General features: G+C 38.5%; 1 protein-coding gene across 1 annotated transcript; it reads right to left on the minus strand.

The window, feature by feature from the left end:
• Positions 1-1,070: 1,070 nt before the first annotated feature.
• Positions 1,071-20,295, minus strand: HMGCR (3-hydroxy-3-methylglutaryl-CoA reductase). Its single transcript, XM_085213638.1, has 20 exons — positions 20,138-20,295; positions 17,008-17,203; positions 16,080-16,191; positions 15,403-15,490; positions 15,205-15,289; positions 13,802-13,907; positions 12,971-13,077; positions 12,400-12,516; positions 11,833-11,984; positions 10,776-11,020; positions 10,466-10,638; positions 9,700-9,894; positions 8,972-9,130; positions 8,683-8,840; positions 7,584-7,689; positions 5,938-6,108; positions 3,173-3,313; positions 2,893-3,051; positions 2,454-2,608; positions 1,071-2,303 (listed from the first exon to the last, which is right to left on the minus strand). The coding sequence occupies exons 1-20, from the start codon at positions 20,248-20,250 to the stop codon at positions 2,249-2,251; spliced, it is 2,793 nt and encodes a 930-aa protein (XP_085069764.1). The 5' UTR covers positions 20,251-20,295; the 3' UTR covers positions 1,071-2,248.
• Positions 20,296-22,929: the final 2,634 nt, after the last annotated feature.

Genomic DNA, 22,929 nt, shown 5'->3' on the forward strand with positions numbered 1-22,929 from the left:
GGCCTGACTTTTGAAGACAGACTACATTAACTTGCCTTTCAAGAACATGTAGTACCACCTATTTTGATAAAATTGATTTCTTAGTGAAAGCAGTTTTTAAAATTCAAGTAGAAAATTACAAAGTTTAAAAAGCTGTAAAGGTTTTATTGTGGTGGACATGCAAGGAACTACCAAAAGTAGAATTCAGTAATTTTCCGGTAGATAGGAGAAACACTCAGATAGGCCTCAATAGAAGGTACTGCTAATGTTGAAGTGAGAGCCCACCCTTTGGGGCAAAATGCATAATTCAACTTTAAAGAGAATATATGTGTAGCGGCTTCTGCAATACAAGGTGAGAAGATAGGTATCATATACCCATTGTATATACTGTATGCTAGTTTTCCTAACCTTTTAGGTTGCTTGCTATTTCACTACATCATGAAGTAATCTTAAAGTATCACAATTAAGCCAGCAAGTTTAAGATTGTTTTACTGAAACTGAAAAAGTAGTTCTGTACCAAAATGTACACAGTTTAATAATAATACAAAATGTTAATTCTGCAAGACAGAATGTCAGTTAAATCCACCAAAATGAACACTGAACCACCATTTATTGTCAGTACAGTGTTAAATAAGCTCAATGAAAGAACATGAAGTAGTTCTTCCGTAAACAAAATGGCAGCTATTAACAACAATACTGCAGGAAGATGCACATTCATGATATTTACATGCTGTCACAGCATATCTAGCATGTAGTATGTCTTCATGCTTGCACAGGAGCTTTATGAGCTCATTACAATAATATTGATTTGGTGATATACTACAAAACAACCCATATAACTTACACTGAAATTGCACTTTAAAGAGCACCTCTGCTAGCCACCCCTTTAAAAGTGCCACCACAAACCTGTAATAAACCCATCTAGGCAACCCACTGATCTGCCACCCAAGTACCCCTCCCCCTCCCCAAAAAAAGTCATCAAGCACATGAACAATTTTCCTCCTATGATCAGCTAGACAGGGTGATACTGACAGCAATCTTCCAGAATGCACGTGTGTTTTCTGTATTACATTAAGAACACCTGAGACTGCTTCACTGGTCCAAGTACAGAATTTTAATACAAAATCTGTTGCATTAACATGCCATTTCACTGAATTCCCTTAATTAGTACTTTCCATTTAAAAAAAAAAAATCTTAGAATAAATATCCCCCCTCAAAAATTCTAAAAGGAATTAAAACATAAAAAAAACCAAGCCCTGTAGTACTAAAGAACAGTGTGATTTTCATTTAACTCAGTGTAAGCAGTGGATACACAGCTCCAGGGAATAAGTGTCAAACACAAAGAACTACAACAAAAAAATTAGTAATATGCAAACACACTGAACTTTGAGAGACTTCTTTTAAAAGAAATGTAAACATCTTTTACTGATTCTTGTTTGAATGCAGCATTCCTATTCAAAAGGGACAGGAAACTGCATTTCTTTAAGTTAACAAGCTGACAAGAAAACAGTACTAAAATCTTTTTTTTTTTTTTTTTTTGTACCTGAACTAAATGACAGAACAATTAAGACAGTCTTTTTTCCTACTTTAGTACATACTATAATTTAACAGTTCAGCACTTTGTAGGTCACAAGTTCTTAAAGTAATAATCTAAATTGTAAAGATAAACATTGAATGTTGCTTAGCTGCAGAAAATTAAGTACTATAAGTAGACAGAGGTTTCTGTAGGGCTAATGTGATTAGATAAAAATTGTCTCAGAGCATAAGACCTAACTTTAACATTTTAGCAAAATTAAAACTGGGAATTCATGGAAAACAATTAGGTTTGCCACCACTATAGAAGGACCAATGCATTAAAGCCAAGGTTAGACAAACAGAAACAATCAAGACTTCCCCTCCCCCTCAAAAACAACAACAAAAAACAACTGTACAAAGTACATATCATATTTCACCTTCGTAATTACCAGTTTACATGTCAAAATAATCTCTACTTGTAAAAACGTGTGACTGACTTCTCAGAAAATGATGCATAAGAGTAAGAATTCTAAAACTATATTTAAGACAGCTGACAACACTTCTTTCATGAAGTCATCTCTAATCATTGAAGAACATGAAAGGTATAAGTAGTCTCACACAAGTCCATTATCTCTCAAATTATTGTCCATAGAAATCAGTGACTTGAAGGTGATTTTCATTCTGAGCTTCACAGATTATATTATTTTTTCCCCTTTACTCCTAAGTCAGTTGCTTCATTTCAAAGCTGTAGTACTCAAGCTGCCTTCTTAGTACAGGTTCCTTGAAGATCCTGTAGGTTTATTTTTGACCTGATAAAAACAAAAACAATCAGATCAGGTAGGTTAAAACAATATACTGTTGCTCTATATTACAAATACGAAAGTAACTGTTACTGAATTTTGTATACTTGGAAAAATGGCAAAGCAGCACAGAAAGATATGAAGTTCTGTACTTCTTACCTGTTGTGGATCATGTGGCTTTTGACTAGGTGTCCAGCTGCAAGAGCTGCCATTAGTGATAACTCCCCAGCCATCACTGTAGCACACACGATTTTAGCAAGCTGGCGGGCATTTTCACCAGGGTTGTCTTGGCTTGCACCTTGAACCCCTAACATCTAGAGGGCAAAATATGCAATGTTATACTATAAAAACTAAGTAAATTTATAGTGGATTTTAATACTGAAGTATTTCCAAGTTATATCCAATCAAGTAGCCTTAAATCTCTTTAGTATTAATTTTAAGCTTTAAAAGCTACAAACATGAAAATAATTAATCAAATAAATCTAATATTTTCATCTCAAATCCACCAGCCTTCAAGAGGATCATTCTTATAACAACACACTATAAAAGCAGGCTTTTATCTAAGAAGATGATTTGCTGTAAACTTTCTGTTTTGTACCTGCAAACAGGCCTGTTGTGGTAGCAAATTGGTGCCTCCTCCAACAGTCCCTATCTCAATAGAGGGCATTGTGCAGCTGATATACAGGTCTTCGTTGGTGGAACCAGTACGCTCCATCAAAGTGATGCAGTTAGAGCTGCCCACATTCTGTGCAGCATCCTTTAGGTCAAGAAGGAGAAAAAAAAAAAAAAAAGAAAAGAAAAAAGAAAATATTCAAAAAAAGTGTTCAGCTAAGGATTATAAACTAAAGAAAAGCTGATTTGGTGTAAAACAACCTTACCTGACCACAGGCAATGTAGATGGCTGTAACAATGTTTGCAGCATGCGCATTGTAGCCACCTATGCTACCAGCCATAGCAGAACCCACCAGATTTTTGTTTATATTCACTTCAACGATATCTTCCGTAGTAGTCTTCAGTACCTAAAGAAAGTGATACACCACTCCTTAAGCTGGAGTAGAAATACTCTATTTCATATTAGTAAGTTTTCTCCCCTAACCCCTTGTCTGCTTCCAAATGGAATTTGACTCTACCACAGATATCTGTTTTGTTCAAAACAAAAACAAGCCCTTTCAAATGAGGAGCATATTATTAAGTAATAATGGAGAAGTCAGTTTAGACTTGCATACTTCTCTAAGCAAAGTTCATCAGCTACCTTCTCTTGTTCTCAGTTCTCATTGCAACAAGCCGATTTAGGAGCAATATTCCATTAATTTACCCTAACATTATAGCAACTTTTCTTTGAAGTTGTTCCTGTTAGTAAACCCACTCCATGTTGCTCTGCATAAGAAATATAGAGCTCAACTGAAGAGTTTAAACAAAAAAACACTGATACATTGGAAAAATCAACACAGTATGCAGTAATAATGGATACCATATTAGTTTGAAAGATCCAGATAAAACATTTGCAAGAATTCAATATTAAAATGATCAAAGAAGACAAAATTATACTATGAGCAAATTTAGACTATATCCAGGAATAAAGGAATAGCAACTGATGACAGATATGCACAATGTGTATAATACTGATGAAAATACAAAGCAAAATGAAAAGATAAAAGTAGAGCACACAGACTTGTGGTCCAACTCTTTTTTTTTGACAATTTAATTTGATGATGGGAACAAAGAGGCAGTTTTTCACGAGAAGTGCAGCTGCAGTGGGGAATTCCACTGGTGTATCTGTGCTAGAAGTTTTATGTAAATTCACAAGAGGGACTGAAAAAGTTACTGAGCAAAATCAAAATGGAAAACAAAAGCGCCCCACACCATACATAATTCAGAAAATCGTTAATAAGTTGGCAAAAGACTATTTTGAGTAAGGCACAATAAGCTGCTCCCTGGATACTGATATTAGTCCGTGCTGAAAGCAGGGTAATAGGGAATGGATTTGGTTTCACACAGAGTCAATCTTCTGATCTAGAATCACAGAATCACTTAGGTTAGAAAAGACCTTAAAGATCACCAAGTCCAACTATGACCTAACCATACTACCCTAACTCTAACAAGTCACCGCTAAATCATGTCCCTGAGCACCACATCCAAACAGTTTTTAAACACACCCAGGGATGGTGACTCAACCACCTCCCTGGGGAGCCTATTCCAGTGCTTAACTACCCTTTCTGTAAAGAAGTGTTTCCTGATATCCAGCCCAAACTTACACTGGCACAACTTGAGGCCATTTCCTCTCATCCTGTCACCAGTGAGAAGAGACCAACCCCACTCTCGCTGTAAGCACCTTTCAGATATTGGAAGAGAGCAATAAGGTCTCCCCTCAGCCTCCTTTTCCCCAGACTGAACAGCCCCAGCTTCTTCAGTCTCTCCTCATAGGACATATTCTTCAAGCCCTTCACAAGCCTTGTTGCCCTTGTCTGGACCTGCTCCAGCACTTCCTTTCTGTACTGAGGGGCCCAAAACTGAACACAGTACTCGAGGTGAGGCCTCACCAGTGCCGAGCACAGGGGCAGGATGACTTCCCTAGTCCTGCTCACCACACCATTCCTGATACAAGCCAGGATGCCATCGGCCTTCTTGGCCACCTGGGCACACTGCTGGCTCATACTCAGCCGTCTGTCCATCAGAACACCAAGGTCCCTTTCCATCAGGCAGCTTTCCAGCCACTCCTCCCCAAGCCTGTAGGGTTGCCTGGGGTTGTTGTGACCAAAATGCAGGACCTGACACTTGGCCCTACTGAAACTCATACAGTTTGCCTTGGCCCATCAATCCAGTCTATCCAGGTCCCTCTGTAGTGCCCTTCTCCCCTCAGGTGGATCAACACTCCTTCCCAACTTGATGTCACCTGCAAACTTACTGAGGGTGCACTCAATCCCCTTATCAAGATCATCACTGAAGATGTTAAATAGAAGCAGCCCCAGTACTGAGCCCTGGGGGACACTACTCATGACCAGCTGCCAACTGGATTTAACTCCATTGACCACAACTCTTTGGGCCCAGCCATCCAGCCAGTGCTTCACCCAATCCAAACCACGGGCAGCCAGCTTCTCCACAAGGATGCAGAACAGAAGGTGATCTTAAGATAGCTCTCATGATTTAGTTTATGTTTGACAGCTAGGACTGGCACTGTTTATAAAAATTACCCTTCATCAGACAAAAAGCTAAGGCAACTTCGGAATTAAGTGAAACCTCTTAATTATCAGTCTTCCCTGTAGTAATGGGGCATCTAGACTTTGAAGAGAAAGCCATGTTTGTGCAAGAGACAAGAAATAAGTGAAAATGATCAAAATTACTGATTTCACTCTGAAAGCTATCAAGTTTTGGCATAATCTTTCAAAGGAAAAAAGTAAAAATCCAAATGTCTTAACGTAAACATTCATCATTAAATAATAGCATATTATCTTAGGAAAAACAGTGAAATAATAATATATATACTGTTAAGAGGTTCTCAGGAAAAGTGATAAATGATACAGCAGTAGCATGAAAATATTTGTAGGAATCATTACTGCATGGAGCAAAGCTAACAGTATCTATGATTTAACTATGTATAACACATACATTTTAATGAACAAATTACAATAAAGCAGACACTTACTTCTTTAACAACCTTGGCTGGAATGACTGCTTCACAGACAACAGACTTCCCTCTTCCCTCTATCCAATTTATAGCAGCAGGCTTTTTGTCTGTACAGTAGTTACCGCTGATAGCTATAACCTGGAGATCAGGGAACTCTTCATTTAACCTTGCCAGTGCTTTTTCAGTACCCTGTTAAAACAAAAGCACAAACCATTAATGGCTGATGTATCAATTATGGTTATCAAACAAGCTAGTTAAGGACAGCACAACAGCAAAATTGGATTAAGCCTCATCAGATCACTAATTACAGCTGAAGAAACAAAACTCCCAGGAAGAATCTTACACAGGCACAAATGGTACTAGGAATTATATGGAAATACTTAATAAACAGCACTGAGTCTTTGCCAGTGCATACGAATTCTCTGGATACATTCCAGAGAACGTTTACTATACTGAAGATTCAACATAAACTAAATCATATAATCAAATGAAGTGACAAACGTGCAGGGAATTCATTTTGGATGCAGGAAGAAAGGGCTTCTCTACACTAGGAAATCAGAATAAAGGTCTGCTACACTTAGTACTAGGTCTGGAGAGAGCACTTCATACAGCAACAGCAGTCAATATCGAAACCTATATAAAAGAAGACAAGACATCCTACGTGTAATGTCCTTGTTTCAGGTGGACAGAGTTGATTTTCTTCACAGTGTCTGATATGACACTTTGTTTTGGCTTTAGGAAAAAAATTGATAACACATTGATGTTTTTGTTATTGCTGAGCAGTGCTGCCAAGAGCCAAGGTTGTTCTCAGTTTTACAGCTTCTTGCACTGTCCTGCCAGTGACAAGCTTGGGGGCACAGGAGCTCAGAGGGGACAGAATCAGGACAGCTGACATACACTGGCCAAAAGGATATTCCATAACATGTGATGCCATGTGAAAAAACTACAAAACAGAGGGGAGTTGGACAGAGGGATGGGAAGACAGTTGCTGCTCACGGCCTGGCATTAGTCAGCTGTTACGGTGCTGTACATCACTTGTTTTGCAAATATACATACATTTTCATAATCGCTATTATTTCTCCCTTTTCTTAGTAAATTAGTTTCAATCTCTATCTGTGAGTTCTTTTTTCTCCCAGTTCTCTCCCCCTTCCATTGGGAAGAGGGGAGTGAGCAAATGGCTGTGTTGTGTTTAGCTGCCTGCTGAATTAAAACTACAAAGCATGTCTACAGTTCTCCTATGCTCACATGTGGAAAAACAGCAAAATTAAAAAATTGTGCTGCCCTTCTGCCACTCACCAGATTTATCATTCTTTATTTACAAATACGATAGACAAAGTAACAGATTAATTACTACTGGATAAAATCTTTGGCCTAACACAAGAGAGCAAGCAGCTTAAATTCTGTACTATCTAGAATACCTTACGAGAAAGAAAAACTGAAGTTACTCTAATGTTTTTTTCTTTCATTCTTCTCACTCTCTTCTTGCTTAGGTTCACTGAGTTCAATCAGTGCTCTTATTTTATAGCACTGCCAACAGTGCAGCATCTTGTTTTTCTCCGTTTCCACATGCCAGCTAGTTACATATTAATAAGATACACTTTTCGTTATTATCTTTTAAAAGAAATACACATTTACTAAGAAGATTTACAGGAACTGAGCCTTACTTTTGAAATCATATTCATTCCCATTGCATCCCCTGTTTTGGACTGAAAACGAATGTAAAGGTTCCGACCAGCCAAGCTGATGAGAAGTTTTTGTAGGCGGGCAAACCTGCAAAATAACGTAACGATCACTTAAAAACAGTTTAATCCTTGAGGATTTTAAGCAGCAAAATGACAGTAAATCATAGCATAGTGCAGTTAACAGCACTACCTGCAATCTGTACTCCTACTCCACTGGCACAGGAAAATGCCTTCAGCTACCATGCATACAGTTCTCTCAAATACTTTGAAGTGTTTACTGTCTTTTTATTTTATTTACTCCCCAACTTAATGAAGTAAAATTAGAGAGTAAAAACATCTGACTATCAAGTACAAACTGACAACACAGCCTTTGGAAACATTTAACACAGTTTTACAGCAAGGCAAAACATCTCCCTTTCCAACAGTGATACAAGCTTCACAAATCGAAACTATTCACACAGCATAAGGGCCAGACAAAGAAAAACTGGGAAACATGGCACTTAAAGAGCAGCATGAGCTGATTCTCACCAATATAAGCATATTCTTGTGGACAACTGTAAGATCAGTAAGAAACAAAAGCTAAATCCTCCTAAAATAAGCAAGTAATCATTAGTCTTTAAAGAAACTCCTGAGCTTGAAATAAACTTACTCTTAATATAGTTTCATATTTTTAAACACTTGTTTTCTAGCTTTAATTTATGCTGTATTCTCTGGAAACTATATAAGAGTCCCAGACAGGCCAGATTCCAATTTGAAACTACTTATAGTACAGTGCTGCTAAGAATACAAGTGAGCTTTAATGTTTACTTTAAAATGCTTGAACAAGAATAAGTAATGCATTAAGTAACAGGCTATGATGCATAGACACTTGCTGCTATTATTCAATTGTTTACTGCTTATCATCATAAAATGTGTATCACTAGCCTTGCCTTATAGCCAGTTATTTTCTTTTCTTAGATTCATACAACATGGGACAGCCAAAATGAAAATGCAACTTCTCACACTGCAGCATGCAGGTATTAGAAGCTTCCCGCTGAAGTCTTATACTAGGAAATAAGGCCACAATAACCGTTGTACTAACCTACTTGTGCTGTCAAAAGCTTCTTTCACTATTTTAAATCCTTCAGGGCTTTCAAGCCAAGCTTTCACTTCTGCAGCCCGGCAAGCAGAGGGCAGCCTTACAACAGGTCCTCGAGTCATCCCATCTGCTAGAATGCGGCTCCTTGCACCTCCACCAAGCTAAAAATGAAAGCAGAAAGGAAACAAAGATTGCTGAAAATGAATTTTAATTTTTAGCAAATCAAAAATATGCCTTATATCGTCCCCCAGCACATTTTATGTTATAGTAAGTCTTGTCATGCAGTACTTACACATATTGCTCTACATCCTCTATTTGTGCTTGCCACAAGACATCCTTCTGTTGTTGCCATTGGAACCTGAAACTCTTTGTTATCCAGATATAATGGTCCTGCTACGCCTACAGGAATAGGCATATATCCAATCACATTTTCACAGCAAGCTCCTAAAACCTTGCAAAAATAATACAGAGATGTAATTAAATTTACATTAGAGTGGTATGGCAGCATGCTGCATACTGTATATGTGATTACAACATGGTATCTTAGCTAACAACCTACAACCTACCAATAAAGTAAATAATTCCCAACACAGAAAGCTACAGCTACAGATATCAATAGCTGATAGTGTTAAAATCAAGTATTTCAAAGATCTATCTTACCAGGACTTAAATGCTGCTAAAATTTTAAATGCTGTTAAATTAATTTAAAATAAACTTGCACTGTAGCTTAAGCTCAAGGTAATATTTTACTCAGCTGAACTCATGCTCAGTGTTGCTATAGTTATGCATTTTTGAGATAAAGCAAGTACGTACCTTGGAAATATTTTTAGGGTAAGCTACAAAACTAACATACCTCCCTGGACTGAAAAACATCAAGGAAACATTTGCACATTATGTATTTTTAAAACATTTGTTTTGACCAAGCTCACTGTTAGTTCACATACATCACTTCGAGCATATGTTTCATAGATTTTGAAAATGGTTTTACAGCAAGTTTTTATTTGTCTGCCTTTTACTCACCAAGGAATAATTATAATTCCTATAAGGAAGATATTGCAAAGATGAGGGTTCAGGGAGTTTCTGAGATAACATTTGTCTGCGAATGGACACTCCTCGCTCCTGAGTTTCCATCAGGGTTTCCAGTTTGTATGCAGGAATGTGCTTTGCATTAACTAAGCTGATCACTTCAGCATCAGTAAGGAATTTTGCTCCCTTCTGTAAATGTAGAAAGATGGGAAAATATAGTTTCTGCTAGTGAAAATACTTTTAAGTGCCTCCAAATGAAAGAGGGTAACTTTACTTTGACAACATCATATCCCATCTAAAGGAACAAATTGTATATCCTAGCCTAATGTAAAGGTTTTTACTCAGGCACCAAGGCACTAAGTTAAGCAAAGAAATTAGCTTAAAGCACTCAATATATCATGAATAACAAAGCTGGCTCTTCCCTCCTAGTTCCTCAGGGATAGAGAGAATCATAATAGAAAACTTTGTTTACAGCTTCAAAACATGTGCATATATCTGGTTTTCTCATCTGCATTAAAGAAAAAAGAAATAAAAAAGGAATGGAAATCGCAGCAGAAGTGACTTCTGAAAGGCTTTTGGTTTTTTCCTTCCTTCCCCCTGCTAGTTATTAACACCATAGAATTAGTTGACATTATAATCATTAGGATTATTTAAAAGCTAGAAAACAAACTGCTACTCTTAAACCAGATTATGTCACACATACTTAAGAAAAAAAAAAAAAAAACAGAAAAGAACGGAAAACTAACTTATTTTTCCATACCTCTGTACTTCCAAGTATACGAACACATTCCTCAATAGAACGTGGTTCTTTGGGTAATTCAATTTCTTCCTCTTTTTTATTAAGAGCTGACATAGTTTCCGCAGGGTTACAGCTGCCAACTACAAATGTAGCTTTGGCTGAGGACTCCGCTAACACAGGCTTTATGACTTCAGCTGCATAGAGACAAGTGAAATGAACTCTGGTTTACAAAAATCTTAAGATTAATTTCCAAAAACAAATGCTAACACAGATTTCACTATTTGTTGCAAACGTTCAGCAACAGATTTCAGACTAAGATGCTAAAATTTACCATTTCCATCTTTAGCAACAAAAGCTTCTTCTACTGTATTAGTCTTCTGACTGTTTTTCAGAAGTCCAGATTGTTTCCTGCAGCAATTCTCAGGGACCTTTTTCTGGACCATCACAGGAGATGTTATGGGATTCTTCAATGAAAGCGTCGATTCGGTCTCTGCTTGTTCAAAGAAAATATATTTCACAGCAAGGAGAAGGGCTAAGCCAAGAGTGATTACTTGTTCAATATCCATACTGGCCATTCTAAAAAAGACAAAAATCAAGAAGTAAATGTAAACATGTGATATATGTAATTTTTGTGTTAATAACTTCTGATATCCGTTTCCTTTAGGAAGTGTAGTAGTATCATCACCATTTGTACACTTCATCAAACACCAGTCGAAACACATTTTCTAACAAGGTACAAGTATGCTAGTTTAGACGAGAGAGGTTACTCATTAATTCTTTGCATTACTCATACTGTAAGCACTTCCATATTTCATTCACTGTTTATTATATCTAAAAAAGTTAAAAATAAGTTTAATGCCTGTAAAATTAGTCACTATTCTGCTACTTCAAATTCATTTAACTCCTACCTCCTTATGATAAAGTAGGAAGAGTCAAACAATTATCATCCTTTGTAAATAATAAAAACTATGATGAAAGCTGAATTTCTGGGAGGCAAAAATCTCTTGTATGATATCGTTCTAAGCTCTCATAAATAATACAGAACCACAGCTGCTCAATCTTCAGATAAACTGAAGGAAAAGTAATAGTGATATGGATCTCTAGTTGCACTTGGGTGTGAATAGTCAGAAGCTTTGCCTAAATAATTATTCTAGTGCAGTCAGAAAACACACTTTCCAGAGTTCTCTGAAAAGTTAGTGGAAAGAAATGGTGTTAGGATGCATCCAATACAGCTGGAAGGAGACTGGAGGAATAGTGTAATCTTGAAGTGTCATCTCCAGTTCCATGAAATTCTACTATGGATTGCACCCTAAGAACCAACACTTTGACAGCATTGGTGAATACACCCTATTCAATGAAATACACATCTTTTCCGTGAAGTGACCTACCGAGAAAGGTAGAACTGCCACAGTGAAACATTAGGCTCAATTCTCTTCGGTGCATTCTCATCCAATCCCACTGCATTTTCTACTGTACCATTTTGAGAAGCTGGTTCCGCTATCCAGCGACTGTGTGCATGAACAAGAACCAAACCCAGTGACTGCATTAAAAACACAAAACAAAAAACAAATATTATTTTTTTCAAATGTAATTTGTTATCTAATCTGCTAAGATTAAACATTTTGTTCTCTCAACACTCTAAAGGCAAAGGAGTTTCTTGATCCCTCATCTATATCGTTTACTGGCCCACCATTATACTCAGAGTTTTGAGTCTGTACCTGCACATCCTTCCTCTTGCTCAAGTAATAAGCAGAGAAACTGAACAAACGTACACATGAAAAAGCTGTTTTATACAGAGATGGCATATGCAGAGACTGTGTAAACAAGGGATGGTATTAAAAATGACCAAAGTATGGTAGAGTAATGCCAATACAACACAGAAGTTTTATTCATTCAACAAGGATATCTTACTGATTGCATAATGACAGATGGAAAGAAAGAAAAAAGCTACAAACCATAATCATTTTGACCCTCTGTGTTACAGGGTTTGGTTTATTTTCTTCTTCTTCCAGAACACGAGCAAAATGACTCAGTTGCCATATAGGACGTCCTTCACGACTCTCTCGAGAAAGCTACAGAAATTAAATTATTAATATTAATTAATTAATTAACTCCCATTTAGTGAATACTTGAAAAATCAAGTATTCACCCTGTATTTTCATTTGATCATTTACAAAAAAAAAGAAAAAAAAGAAAAAAAAAAAAGAAAGTAATTTATACAGAAAAATCTAAGCAGTTGACCAAAAGTTAAGTGTACGCTGGGGAGAAACTCCAGACACATTAATTTAGACTAATTTTTTTTTTGTTGTTTTGCAGTGCTTTAGAACTGTTGAGTTTGATTCATTTACAGTGGCAGTAACAAGATATTGTCCATCAGCTGAGCTACAGCAACTTTTTCTATTCCCTTCTATTCACTTCAAAAGGAAGACAAACATGCTTGCATATACCTGAGTGAAGAAACAAACAGCCTACAAGAAGCGTAGGGTCTGAACACTAGGTTTAATGTTGTCTTTAAGTGTGTCTTACCTCTAATACCAAGGACACACAAGCTGGAAAGAAGGTCATAAAGACAAAGTAGTTGGCAAGAACAGACATGCAGCCAAAGCAGCACATGATTTCAAGTTGTCGCACTCCTACATTAAAAAAAAAAATAATAACATTTGAATATGCAATAGGCTTTGAACACTTGAAGAAGTGTTGCAGAATTATGAAACAAATAATTACCATAGATACAGAAATAGTCTAGATGAATGAAAAAAAAAAAAAAAAGCCCTATCATTTTGTACCAGCTTATTCTAAGCACACTATGTAGTTAAGGTGTTTATACAAAATTTTTTAAGTGTAAATCTAAGTAAATATAATTAGTTTACTAAGCTTTCGAAACTATACAACGGAAGTTTGAAACTCCTCCCTTTATCTTAGCAAAGCTACTATTATGTATTGAAATCCCTTGTAAAAGATGACCAATTAAGGGTTCAGAAAATACATGCCCCACCTGCACTTTCACAAGCATGGTATGCAGAAAAAAGTCAATTATGTTATGTCACAAATGCATTACAGAACTTCCTTAGTAAAGATAAATAAGCTAGTAGTATAAATCATTCAAAAGTGTTAAAAAAAAAAAAAAGAAGCAGAACCACATAATGAGGTTTCTCCCTGTATGTAAACAGAAAAATAGCTTATTAACACACTTCTCTCTCCTCCCCCAAAATGTCCAAATAGATGAAGTTATTCCACTTCCAACACCTATTATTTGAAACACTTAATACCTCATCACTTTTCAATTTTTTTTTTTTTTGTTTTTGTTTTTATTTTTTTTAACTGGAAAGGTTTAGATCGTTAGATTTCACTGCTCACCTGACATAGTACCAACACCAATCACAAGACATTCCACAAGTGCATCCAAGGTAAATGTGGGACCTAAAATTGCCATTCCACGTGAAATATTTTCTCTCACTTCATCCTAAGAGGAAAAAGATTCTGAATGTTACAACAAAGACAAAAATTGAAGAAAGGGAATACACATAACATGATTAGTAAATCAAGTATTGTAGTGATAACGCTTCATAAAGCAGGCATTAAGCAATTAAAAAATGTGTTCAAATATATTTTTCTCCATCTCCCCTATACTGCTATGCTTTGACAGTCTTTACACAGCAGAAATACTTAATTTCTAAATACTCCATACGTGGTTTACTGCTGTTCCTACAACTCTGGCGGGCAGTCTTTAAGATGCTGTGGTAAAAACATTTTTATGAAGAACTTTCTTGAAAATTAATGAAGGTTATACTTGCTATTATTACATAATAATCTGCAAACACTATAATATTGCATATATATGATGTAAAACATATGATATTATACTATATTACTTAATGTACTATATTGCATAATATGGTATATTATATATATTTTGTATGTGTATATATAAAGTATAGTAATACAGTATATTATACTATATTGCATAATATGTGTGTATTATATATATAACGTATGTATTATGCAATATAGTATAATAAACTGTATTACTATGCTTTATACCCACACACAAAATATGTCATAATTATTACATTCAATTACCATGCACAGTATTTTGTTCACTTAAAATAGCTTTTGGTGAAATTTATTTGTTTTATAACACTAAGAAGTAGCCACTCCAGTACACACTGGGCAAAACGTCCTGTTAATTCTCATGGTGTGAATAGCAGAGGTTGCAAGGGACATCTTGAGGTCATCTGGTCCAACCCCTGCTCAAGACGCTTGGTACAGGTCACCCAGGACCATGTCTGGGCAGCTTTTGAGAATCTCCCAGGAGATCTTTAAAGCTATACCAAAAAAGTGTACATATACCCATGCCACATTTGTTCTGATAAGATTTTGCTTTTTCCCCACATTAGCCTTTTAACCTTAGGCATCTGTTTTTATGCTGTTCCTGAGACCTACAAACTACCTTTCTTTTTTTAAAATCAATAATTGTTCTGTGGAAGACATTGGTCCAGGAACTCTAGCCTCAAATGTAAGTAATGCTGTTAAAGTTCTGGTCCTACATTCAAGCATAAAATTAACTTAGTTCACATGATTATCACACGTTAATTGTACAGCATTATTATTCACCTGTAACACCACAGAATATAGAATCTGGACTGCATCCGATCCTTTTTCTGTATCACTAATATCACATTCACCTGTATGTCTCTCCATGAGGACTGTTCATCTATGAACATTAAATTCAAAAGCTTAATTCTAACAATAATACTGACCTGCGAATTGGAACTTAGTGCAAATTTGGCTAGCGCACTTGCTCTTGAAAGATCAATCAAAAGGAGGAAGAATGGCAAAGCTTCACTGGGGGAAAAACAAGCAAATGGAAACACGTTGAAAATGAAGTGCAAGATTTGTTGTACATGGAAAAAAAATAAATAAATAAAATCAAGCAACAGCTCATAATTGCTACTTACTTTAAACCTGTCAGTTCTTTATCCAAAAAGTGAATCACGACTGTGCTAAAAACAAAACTTGAGAAGATTGTGAAGAGACCAGCAATACCTTTAAAAAGAAAAAGGGAATAATATTTTATATATATAGACATACGTTGAGAGTGAGGAGAACAAAACAAAAATGAACCAAAAAAGCCCTATATCTGTAGATTAATCTTCATACAAATAAAGGACTGCATTAATAGCAGGTAAGGTACAGACTGATGTGTATGCTGTTTCTATAAGAATAGTGAAATCTAAAATTTCTACAGCGCTCAAAGCAAGGCTTTGAGAAATAAAAGTGATCAACTTCTCTTTTATTATCTTAAAAAAAAAAAAAAAAAAAAAGCTAAGCCACTAGAACCAGTTTACCAGTACTAACTTTCAGAGTTTCACACAAAAAGTTATTTCAAGAACTACAATCCCAGTGTTTATATAATCCAGCACAAGCCTTCTTATAAATTACACTGTTAGAATGCAGAATAAATATTCTGCTGATCCAACTAAATCTATTCTGTATGTAAATACTAAGTATTCTTAAGCATTCTTACAGACTTAGTATGTAAATGCTAACATTCTAACATCAATTACCGATTTATAGAAACAACACTAACGACACGCTAAAATGCATACATAATATGCAAAACCAGATACAGTACCTAAAATGTATTTTGACCCGAGTTGCCTTAGGTTCTGAAACTGGAAATATATATAAAGGATTGCTATACAGCGTGTGATTGTCAGGATTATGATGTCACTGCTCAGAACATCCTGTATGGAACACAAAGGGGTTTATTTAGATTTTACACATGGAGACGTGACATTAAGTTTTAATAATGATGACAAAAAACAAAAAATCTATTTTGAAGTTGCACTAAAAATGGAGTGTATGGGATGGGAGACAAAAATAGGTACCACTGTTAGTTTGTCCCCAAAATTAAATATTTTAAAAAACATTAATATCAGATCCTTGATCATTAGATACTGTGCAAATGAAAATTTGATTTAATCCTAGAGTGACTGAGGTTGACAGGTACCTCTGGGTCCACCTGGCTCAACCCAAACTCAAGCAGAGATACCCAGAGCAGATTCCCCAGGCCCAGGCAGCTTCCAAATATCTCCAAGGAGGAGACCCTAAAGCCTCTGGCAGCCTGTGCTGGTGCTCTATCATCCGCACAGCACAGAAGTCTGGGGTTCAGAGTGAACCTCCTGTGTTCTAGTTTGTGACCAGTTTGGCACTGGGCACCACTGAGCAGAGCCTCGGCTTCATCTTCTCTTCACCCTCTGCTCAGGTATTTATACACATTGATGAGATTCCCCAGTGCCTTTTCTTCTCCAAACTGAACAGACCCAGCTCCCTCAGAGACCTTTCCTCCTTGGAAAAGTGCTCAAGATTTAATGAAAACATTTGGTAGCACACCACTGCATACACTTGCGTACAGCTTCCCTACAGAGCATGGAAAAGAAGGCAATAAAGCAGTTTCTGCATACTTATTTTCCCTTTAACATTATAACCTGATCTTATTCTACTGACTACTCCAAATTTACTGATTAACAATGTAACTACACGTGAATTTAAATCCTTACTTCTTCAAGTTTTGGGCACTCATAATTCCAGCCACAGATCTTATCATTCCCAGTGAACATCTTCATTGACATCATACAGATGGTAAGGGTCACTGTTCCCACAATGACTTCCCATGGATGAGAGGCCACGAAAAGGCCATGCATTCGAAAGAGCCTGGACAACATTTTCAGGACTCTTTTTCTACACCTAGCAAACCTGCAACAAAAGAATATTTCATATGAGCAGGTCAGAAGTTCAAGAAAAATGCATAAAGCTATACAAATTCCCACAAATCAAAGTCCACTTTGTTTCAAACAAAAAAAGCTAAGTAACAGATATATACAAAAAACTCATCTTCACCCTTCAACTTTCCATTTACAGACATTTATTTCTAGTTTTCTGAAAGATAATATCATCTGCTCTTGCCTTGTCAATCTGCTTTTTTTCCTCCTTTAATAAAACATGTATCTCACTTCTCTCTTCAAATCGTCTTACTAATAACCCTCCCAAACTCTAAGTTAATGGCGACATCTCAGAATCTTCTGCTGTTGGGCAATTTTGACACTGCTCTGTCTCCAGCTTCCTGTCTTCATCATCACTGTAAGCAATCCTGTTACTTCTTTTTATTCATTCTTCCTACAAAAACATTGATTTTCACAGCAGCAAACCATTGCTGGTAATTCTCAATCTCAAAAGCAGATATTTCAATATTATCTGCCTCTGATTTTATGTTCTCTACTTTCTTTAGTGATTTAAGTTAATTCAATTTGAAACAGTTCTTTCTTCACCTGAAACACACAAATCCTTTTTGATTACAGCATTCTGCAGCAGTTCTCTGTACCCATAACCAATTCCCAGGTTACTGAAAGATTTCATCATGCCCTTTGCTTTAAATGGATAACAAACATTGCTCACAGCTCCCCTTCACATAATGAGAACACAAATGCTCCATCAATTAGAAAATCTGCATCTTTGTTTGCTCTGTGCTGTTCCTTTAGACCCTGAGTCCATCAGGGATGTTTACTCATGTTTTATAGCACAGAAACAAAATGCCATAAAATCTTCTCTTAAATACATTAATACGTCGCTTTTTTCCTTGCATAAAATCAATGGCTTTTAAAACTTTATGAAGAATGTTAACTATGTAACTATAACCAAAGTCCCAAAGATACTTAAAAGGTAATTTGACTTGTATTTCAAAATACTGACGAATGGAAAGTCTGTACAAACCTAGAACTGTGGAGATTTCCAAAGAGAATTGAGGGCTCTACACATTATCACATTGAAATGGGTAAAAATCCCTTTATGTTGCCTCAAAAGTAACAATTTATGCACCAGACTTCCAGGAAAACAGTATTTCTCCCACTTTTTCTTTTCCATAAATGCCATAAACATAGCTGCCATTCAAGACAGAAAATTTAAAAAAATGGACAAATCTATCTGCTCAGTGTTCCTGAAGATGCCAGAATCATCCTGCTTGTCAGACTGCTTCCTTGCCCGCACAGTCATGTAAGCATCAACAGCACTACTGTATTTTTTTCACCCTTCCATGCCAAAGGTGTGGCAGGATTTTTCTGACTGATGGAACCAACTGGGGAATTTCATTAAGAGGACTGATTTTCTTACGAACAAATTATTTCATTTCCTTTGAAAGGAAGGAGGAAAGGTGAAAACGAGCCCTGAAATAACGAAAGGCTGATTTATTTTTTTTAATTCAGTCAACGTCATCCATTTTTGTTTCTTGTCAAATATCATCTACATCGTTTTATAAATTTATGTGCTTGCAAAACCATTCCACAGTGGTACTATGATTTCTCAGCAGCAGCATGGAAAGTATCTTTTAGTTAGAAAAAAACAGGATAAGACAGTCATAGCAGTATCTTATTTCCAAAGACTGTGGAACAAAACCAAAACCAGAAGAGTCTCAGCAATATCCTACTGAAATACTAGTCTGTTTGAATTCCACAGGAAAATAAAAGATATTACCTATCACACAACTGAAGAGTACTGCAAGCCTTAAAATCATAAATGCAACTCCTAATGATTTCAATATCAGAATTTATAAAGATAAGTAGCAAATTGTTACCAAGTCTAAGAAAACCGCAAGGAAAAACAAATATATACGTATTTCTTCAAATATTACTTCTCACGCTTGTAAGCAGAACTAGTAGGACTCCTGCCCCAGTAAGCATAAACTGGCCTCATAAAAATCATGGGGGAAGACGTATTTATAATTAGCCAGAATATTTTTTTTAGTCAGCTAATGTTTCACAACTAATTAATTACTGCTGAGAAATACAGGATGCCACACTGCATATCCTGGGCTTTATTGAGTGGCAGCAGCTCCTCACCTGAAGGCTCCTTACAGCCTTCACCAACACCAATTACATTTTTTTTTTTCTTTTGCTGACATTTCTACACTGATTCTGCATTACTGACTGCTGTAAAAAATCATCAGTGCATACAGACTGATCGTGTTCTTCAGCCTGACTGAAATATTTTTATTCCCACGCTTTCAGCTTGAAATGAGAAAGACATAATTCTATATTCAAAACTGCAATTTATCATTACTGTTATTTTGTTAAATTTCGAATGGGTGTCTCAAAGGGACATCATGTAAATACTATCTATGCCTTCTGTTGTCCAATCAGAGGATGCAGGGAGACCATTCCGGAAATCGAAACGAAACGTAGGAAAAAAAAAAAAAAAAAGAAAGAAAGAAAGAAAGAAAAAAACCCACCACCTCCCGAAACCGAACAGTTGCAGCCCCGCAAAGCCTCAGCCACAACGTAACAGCATCCCGGAGCGCCGCTCCCAGCATCACCTCGCGGAAGCCGCGTGCCGGCCCCCGCAGCACTCCCGCGCACTTCAGCGCGGCGCCGCTCCCAGCCCCAGGCTGACTCAGCACCGCCAGGCGCTACGCAGCCGCGGGCGGCCCGACGTCGGGCAGGGGCCTGCTCTCCCTCCCAGGCCACGGCTCCCACGCGGGATCCTCGGCCGGGCCGCCAGCAGCCGCCGCCCGCCGGTCAGCCCGCGCCTCTCGGCCGCTACGGGACGATTTCCGGGCCGTCGCCCGGCCCCCCGCCATCCCAACGCCGGCCTGCCAGCACCGCGCCGCACTCCGCGGCCCGCCCGCCCTGTCCCGCTCACCGCCCGGCCGCGAGCGAGCTCCTTCCTGCTTCCCTCCCGCCGCGCTGCGAACTGAGGCTGCCGCTCCTCCCCGGGCAAGGACACCCGGGGCACGACGCGCCGGCCACCGCCATCGCCCGATCGCGCAGCCAATGACGGCGCGCCGGCACGCCCGGCCCGCGGCGCGTCACCCTCCGCGTCGCCAGGGCAACCACCCTGCGAACGCCGTACAGCGCGGAGCTCGATCAGGAGCGGGGAACACGCCATCTCGCCATGGGCCGCCCGCCAATAGGACAGCGTGCTGTCCTCTTCGCGTCCTATGATTGGACAGAAGGATGAGACCTATTTACATACGCCGATCGAGCGAGAGGCCCGCCCCGCCCCCGCGGGGCCCTGAGGCCGGAACCGGGCGCCGCCTCGTCGTGTCCAGAGCGGGCACGGTGACCGCGGGCCTTCGGGTCTGCAGCGCTCACCGTTTACCGGTCCCGCGCAGCTGCGGCCCAGCCGACCGCCCCTGGGACTATCGCGTTAGAAACAGAGCGGTGATCCGCCTCGCTCCCGTCTGTGGAAAACAGCAATGCCTCTCTGTTCGGAATGCGGGGTGCGCGTTTGTGCCTGCCCCCGCTCGCATTATCTATGGGTGCTCAGTTTGTCAGACCTTTGGGTCCCATTTGCCACCTTGCTCCCAGCGTCCTGGCTCTGCTCCCGCGTGGCCAGGCCTGAGCGATTCTAGCTCTGTGTGTAAGGCCAGATCGTGGACTGCAAAGTTTTGCTGCAGACAAGTCTCACTAGATTTCCCGAAGCTTGCATGCAGCATTCTGTTTAGAAATAGCTTTGTGTGGTACTCTGCTATAAAAGCATTACTGTAATCCCGAAAAAGAATGCGCTGACGAAGGGTTGCTTGAGGACTACACCCAAAGCAGGTGTTATCAGTGAGGAAATCATTGTTGCCAGCTCAGTTCTCCAACATGTAAATACACCTTTGTTGCCATTCTCCCTTTGCTGTATGTACATGCCAGGGACTGCTGTGTAACCGCTTCTCTGCTGGCTTTCCTCAGGATGCACAGGTTTCCTTAGCATCTCACCTTTGTTACCTGGAAAGTAAAACATTGCCACTGCACTTCCTGCAGTAATTTGGCAATATGTGCTGTAATTGCAATAATTGTGTGTGGATATGACTAAGTCAAAGCAAAGCAGCAATTTGTACCTACTTCCAATAATTATATATAATTGATGCCTAATTTAAGATGACCATTGAATCTGCCTCTGTTTCCTACACTTTTTCTGGAGTAGCGCTAGTTGGTTCTTGTTTTTTCATGTGTTTGTTTGCTTTTACTACTCCGTGATTCTATTATATCACAGCATTTCAAAATTAACCAAAATGCTAATTTTATTATCAAGCTCACTGGGAGCAGGAGTCCAGTACTCTAGTTTGGAAATCATAGTCTCCGTGCACGAGTAGCATAGGGCATCCTGCCATGAGCTCTCACTGATCAGCCTCACACTGACAGCACTATGGGTCAGCCACATCCCCGTTCCTGCATGAGTGGGGGTTGTGCTGAATGCAGTTTGTCTTTGCCTGCCTCCCACAAAGGCTTCCCCTGGATGGATTCACAAACATTTCAGAAGAATAGATGGGTTACTGTAGTGATAGATGTAAGAGGCTCCAGGCTGCCATTGATAAATGCACGAGCTGCAGTAGCACTAATGTACGATGGTAGTTTAGCAAGATGCAGACCTGCCTGAGCGTTCTTCACCTAGCGGAGAGGCACAGTGCTTACCAAAGAGGTGTCCTTGTCTTGGTGGAGGAGGAGGAACACAGCTTCACATCTCTTACCTACCTGTTCTCCTTCAGGCTCTTTTCCTTTCTCTTCCCCACTTCACTCCTCCACTCCCTTATACCTTAAGCCCTATATATTTTCCTCCCTGTATCCTTAGCATGTTCTTCTTAGAGCTCATGAGCATACTGAAGGGTGTTAAATTTAATATCAATTTCACGGGTAAAGAAGTAAAACATCTCAAGTCTGAGGCCTTTAAGACTCTGTTCTGACATACTGCTTGTTCTCACAATCTTTAGCCTCGACATGTCCACGTGGCGCAGCCCAGCCTATCCTGCAGCTGCTCCCTGCAATCCTTGCAGAGCCCTACACCATCATGGCAGCAGCTCTACCCCGTAAGTAGCCTGGCCCCTTGGTGCTCACTCAATGCTCACAGTAAGTGTGACCAGCACTGTCTCACTGAAATTGGGACACAGGGAGAGCTCAGTGCAGTGCTAACTCAAGTTGTGGCAATAAAAAAAAAAAAAAATTGTGTGCGTTGTGGTACATTGGCTAAATACAGTCCTGCAAATAGGGAAAAATATGCAGCCATGCTTTCCATTTTGATAAAGAGGTTTGTTAAAAAAATCATCAATTTATGTTTACAACTCCATTTTCAGTTTATATGAATACATTACCTGAGAGTTTTCAAATGGAATGTATAGAGTTGCAGTAAGATAGTCAACCCCCCCAAAATTGATCACATCTCTTTACCAGCATTTTATAAGCACTCTCTTGGCAGATTGAGAAATATCCTTTGCTTCACAATCATGTCACATTCATGCCATTGCTTTTTTTTTGTGAACAACTGATTTTAAGGATGAAGCACAGGAAAAATAAAATTTTATCAGAAGTCTCTGATGAGCACCTTGAAAACTCATGGAGAACTGCAGCCACTTGCCATTAAGCCATCCTGATACATCAGTTTCACTAGTTTTCCGTTTTAGTTGCTTTTTTTTTTTTTATTCAATAAAAAATATTAAAAATTAAAATTAG

This window comes from Meleagris gallopavo, chromosome Z (assembly GCF_905368555.1).
Source record: "Meleagris gallopavo chromosome Z, MGAL_WU_HG_1.1, whole genome shotgun sequence".
In the NCBI taxonomy this organism is placed as follows: domain Eukaryota; kingdom Metazoa; phylum Chordata; class Aves; order Galliformes; family Phasianidae; genus Meleagris; species Meleagris gallopavo.

What these genes read in the sequence shown, in the direction of transcription:
- HMGCR (XM_085213638.1), bottom strand. Translation starts at nt 20,250, where the DNA reads ATGGCGGTGGCCGGCGCGTCGTGCCCCGGGTGTCCTTGCCCGGGGAGG. An exon ending in TGGTGTTGGTACTATGTCAG is followed by an intron (nt 13,078 to 13,801) that starts GTGAGCAGTGAA and finishes TTTTTAATGTAG; the next exon opens with GAGTGCGACAACTTGAAATC. An exon ending in TCTACATTGCCTGTGGTCAG is followed by an intron (nt 3,052 to 3,172) that starts GTAAGGTTGTTT and finishes CTTGACCTAAAG; the next exon opens with GATGCTGCACAGAATGTGGG.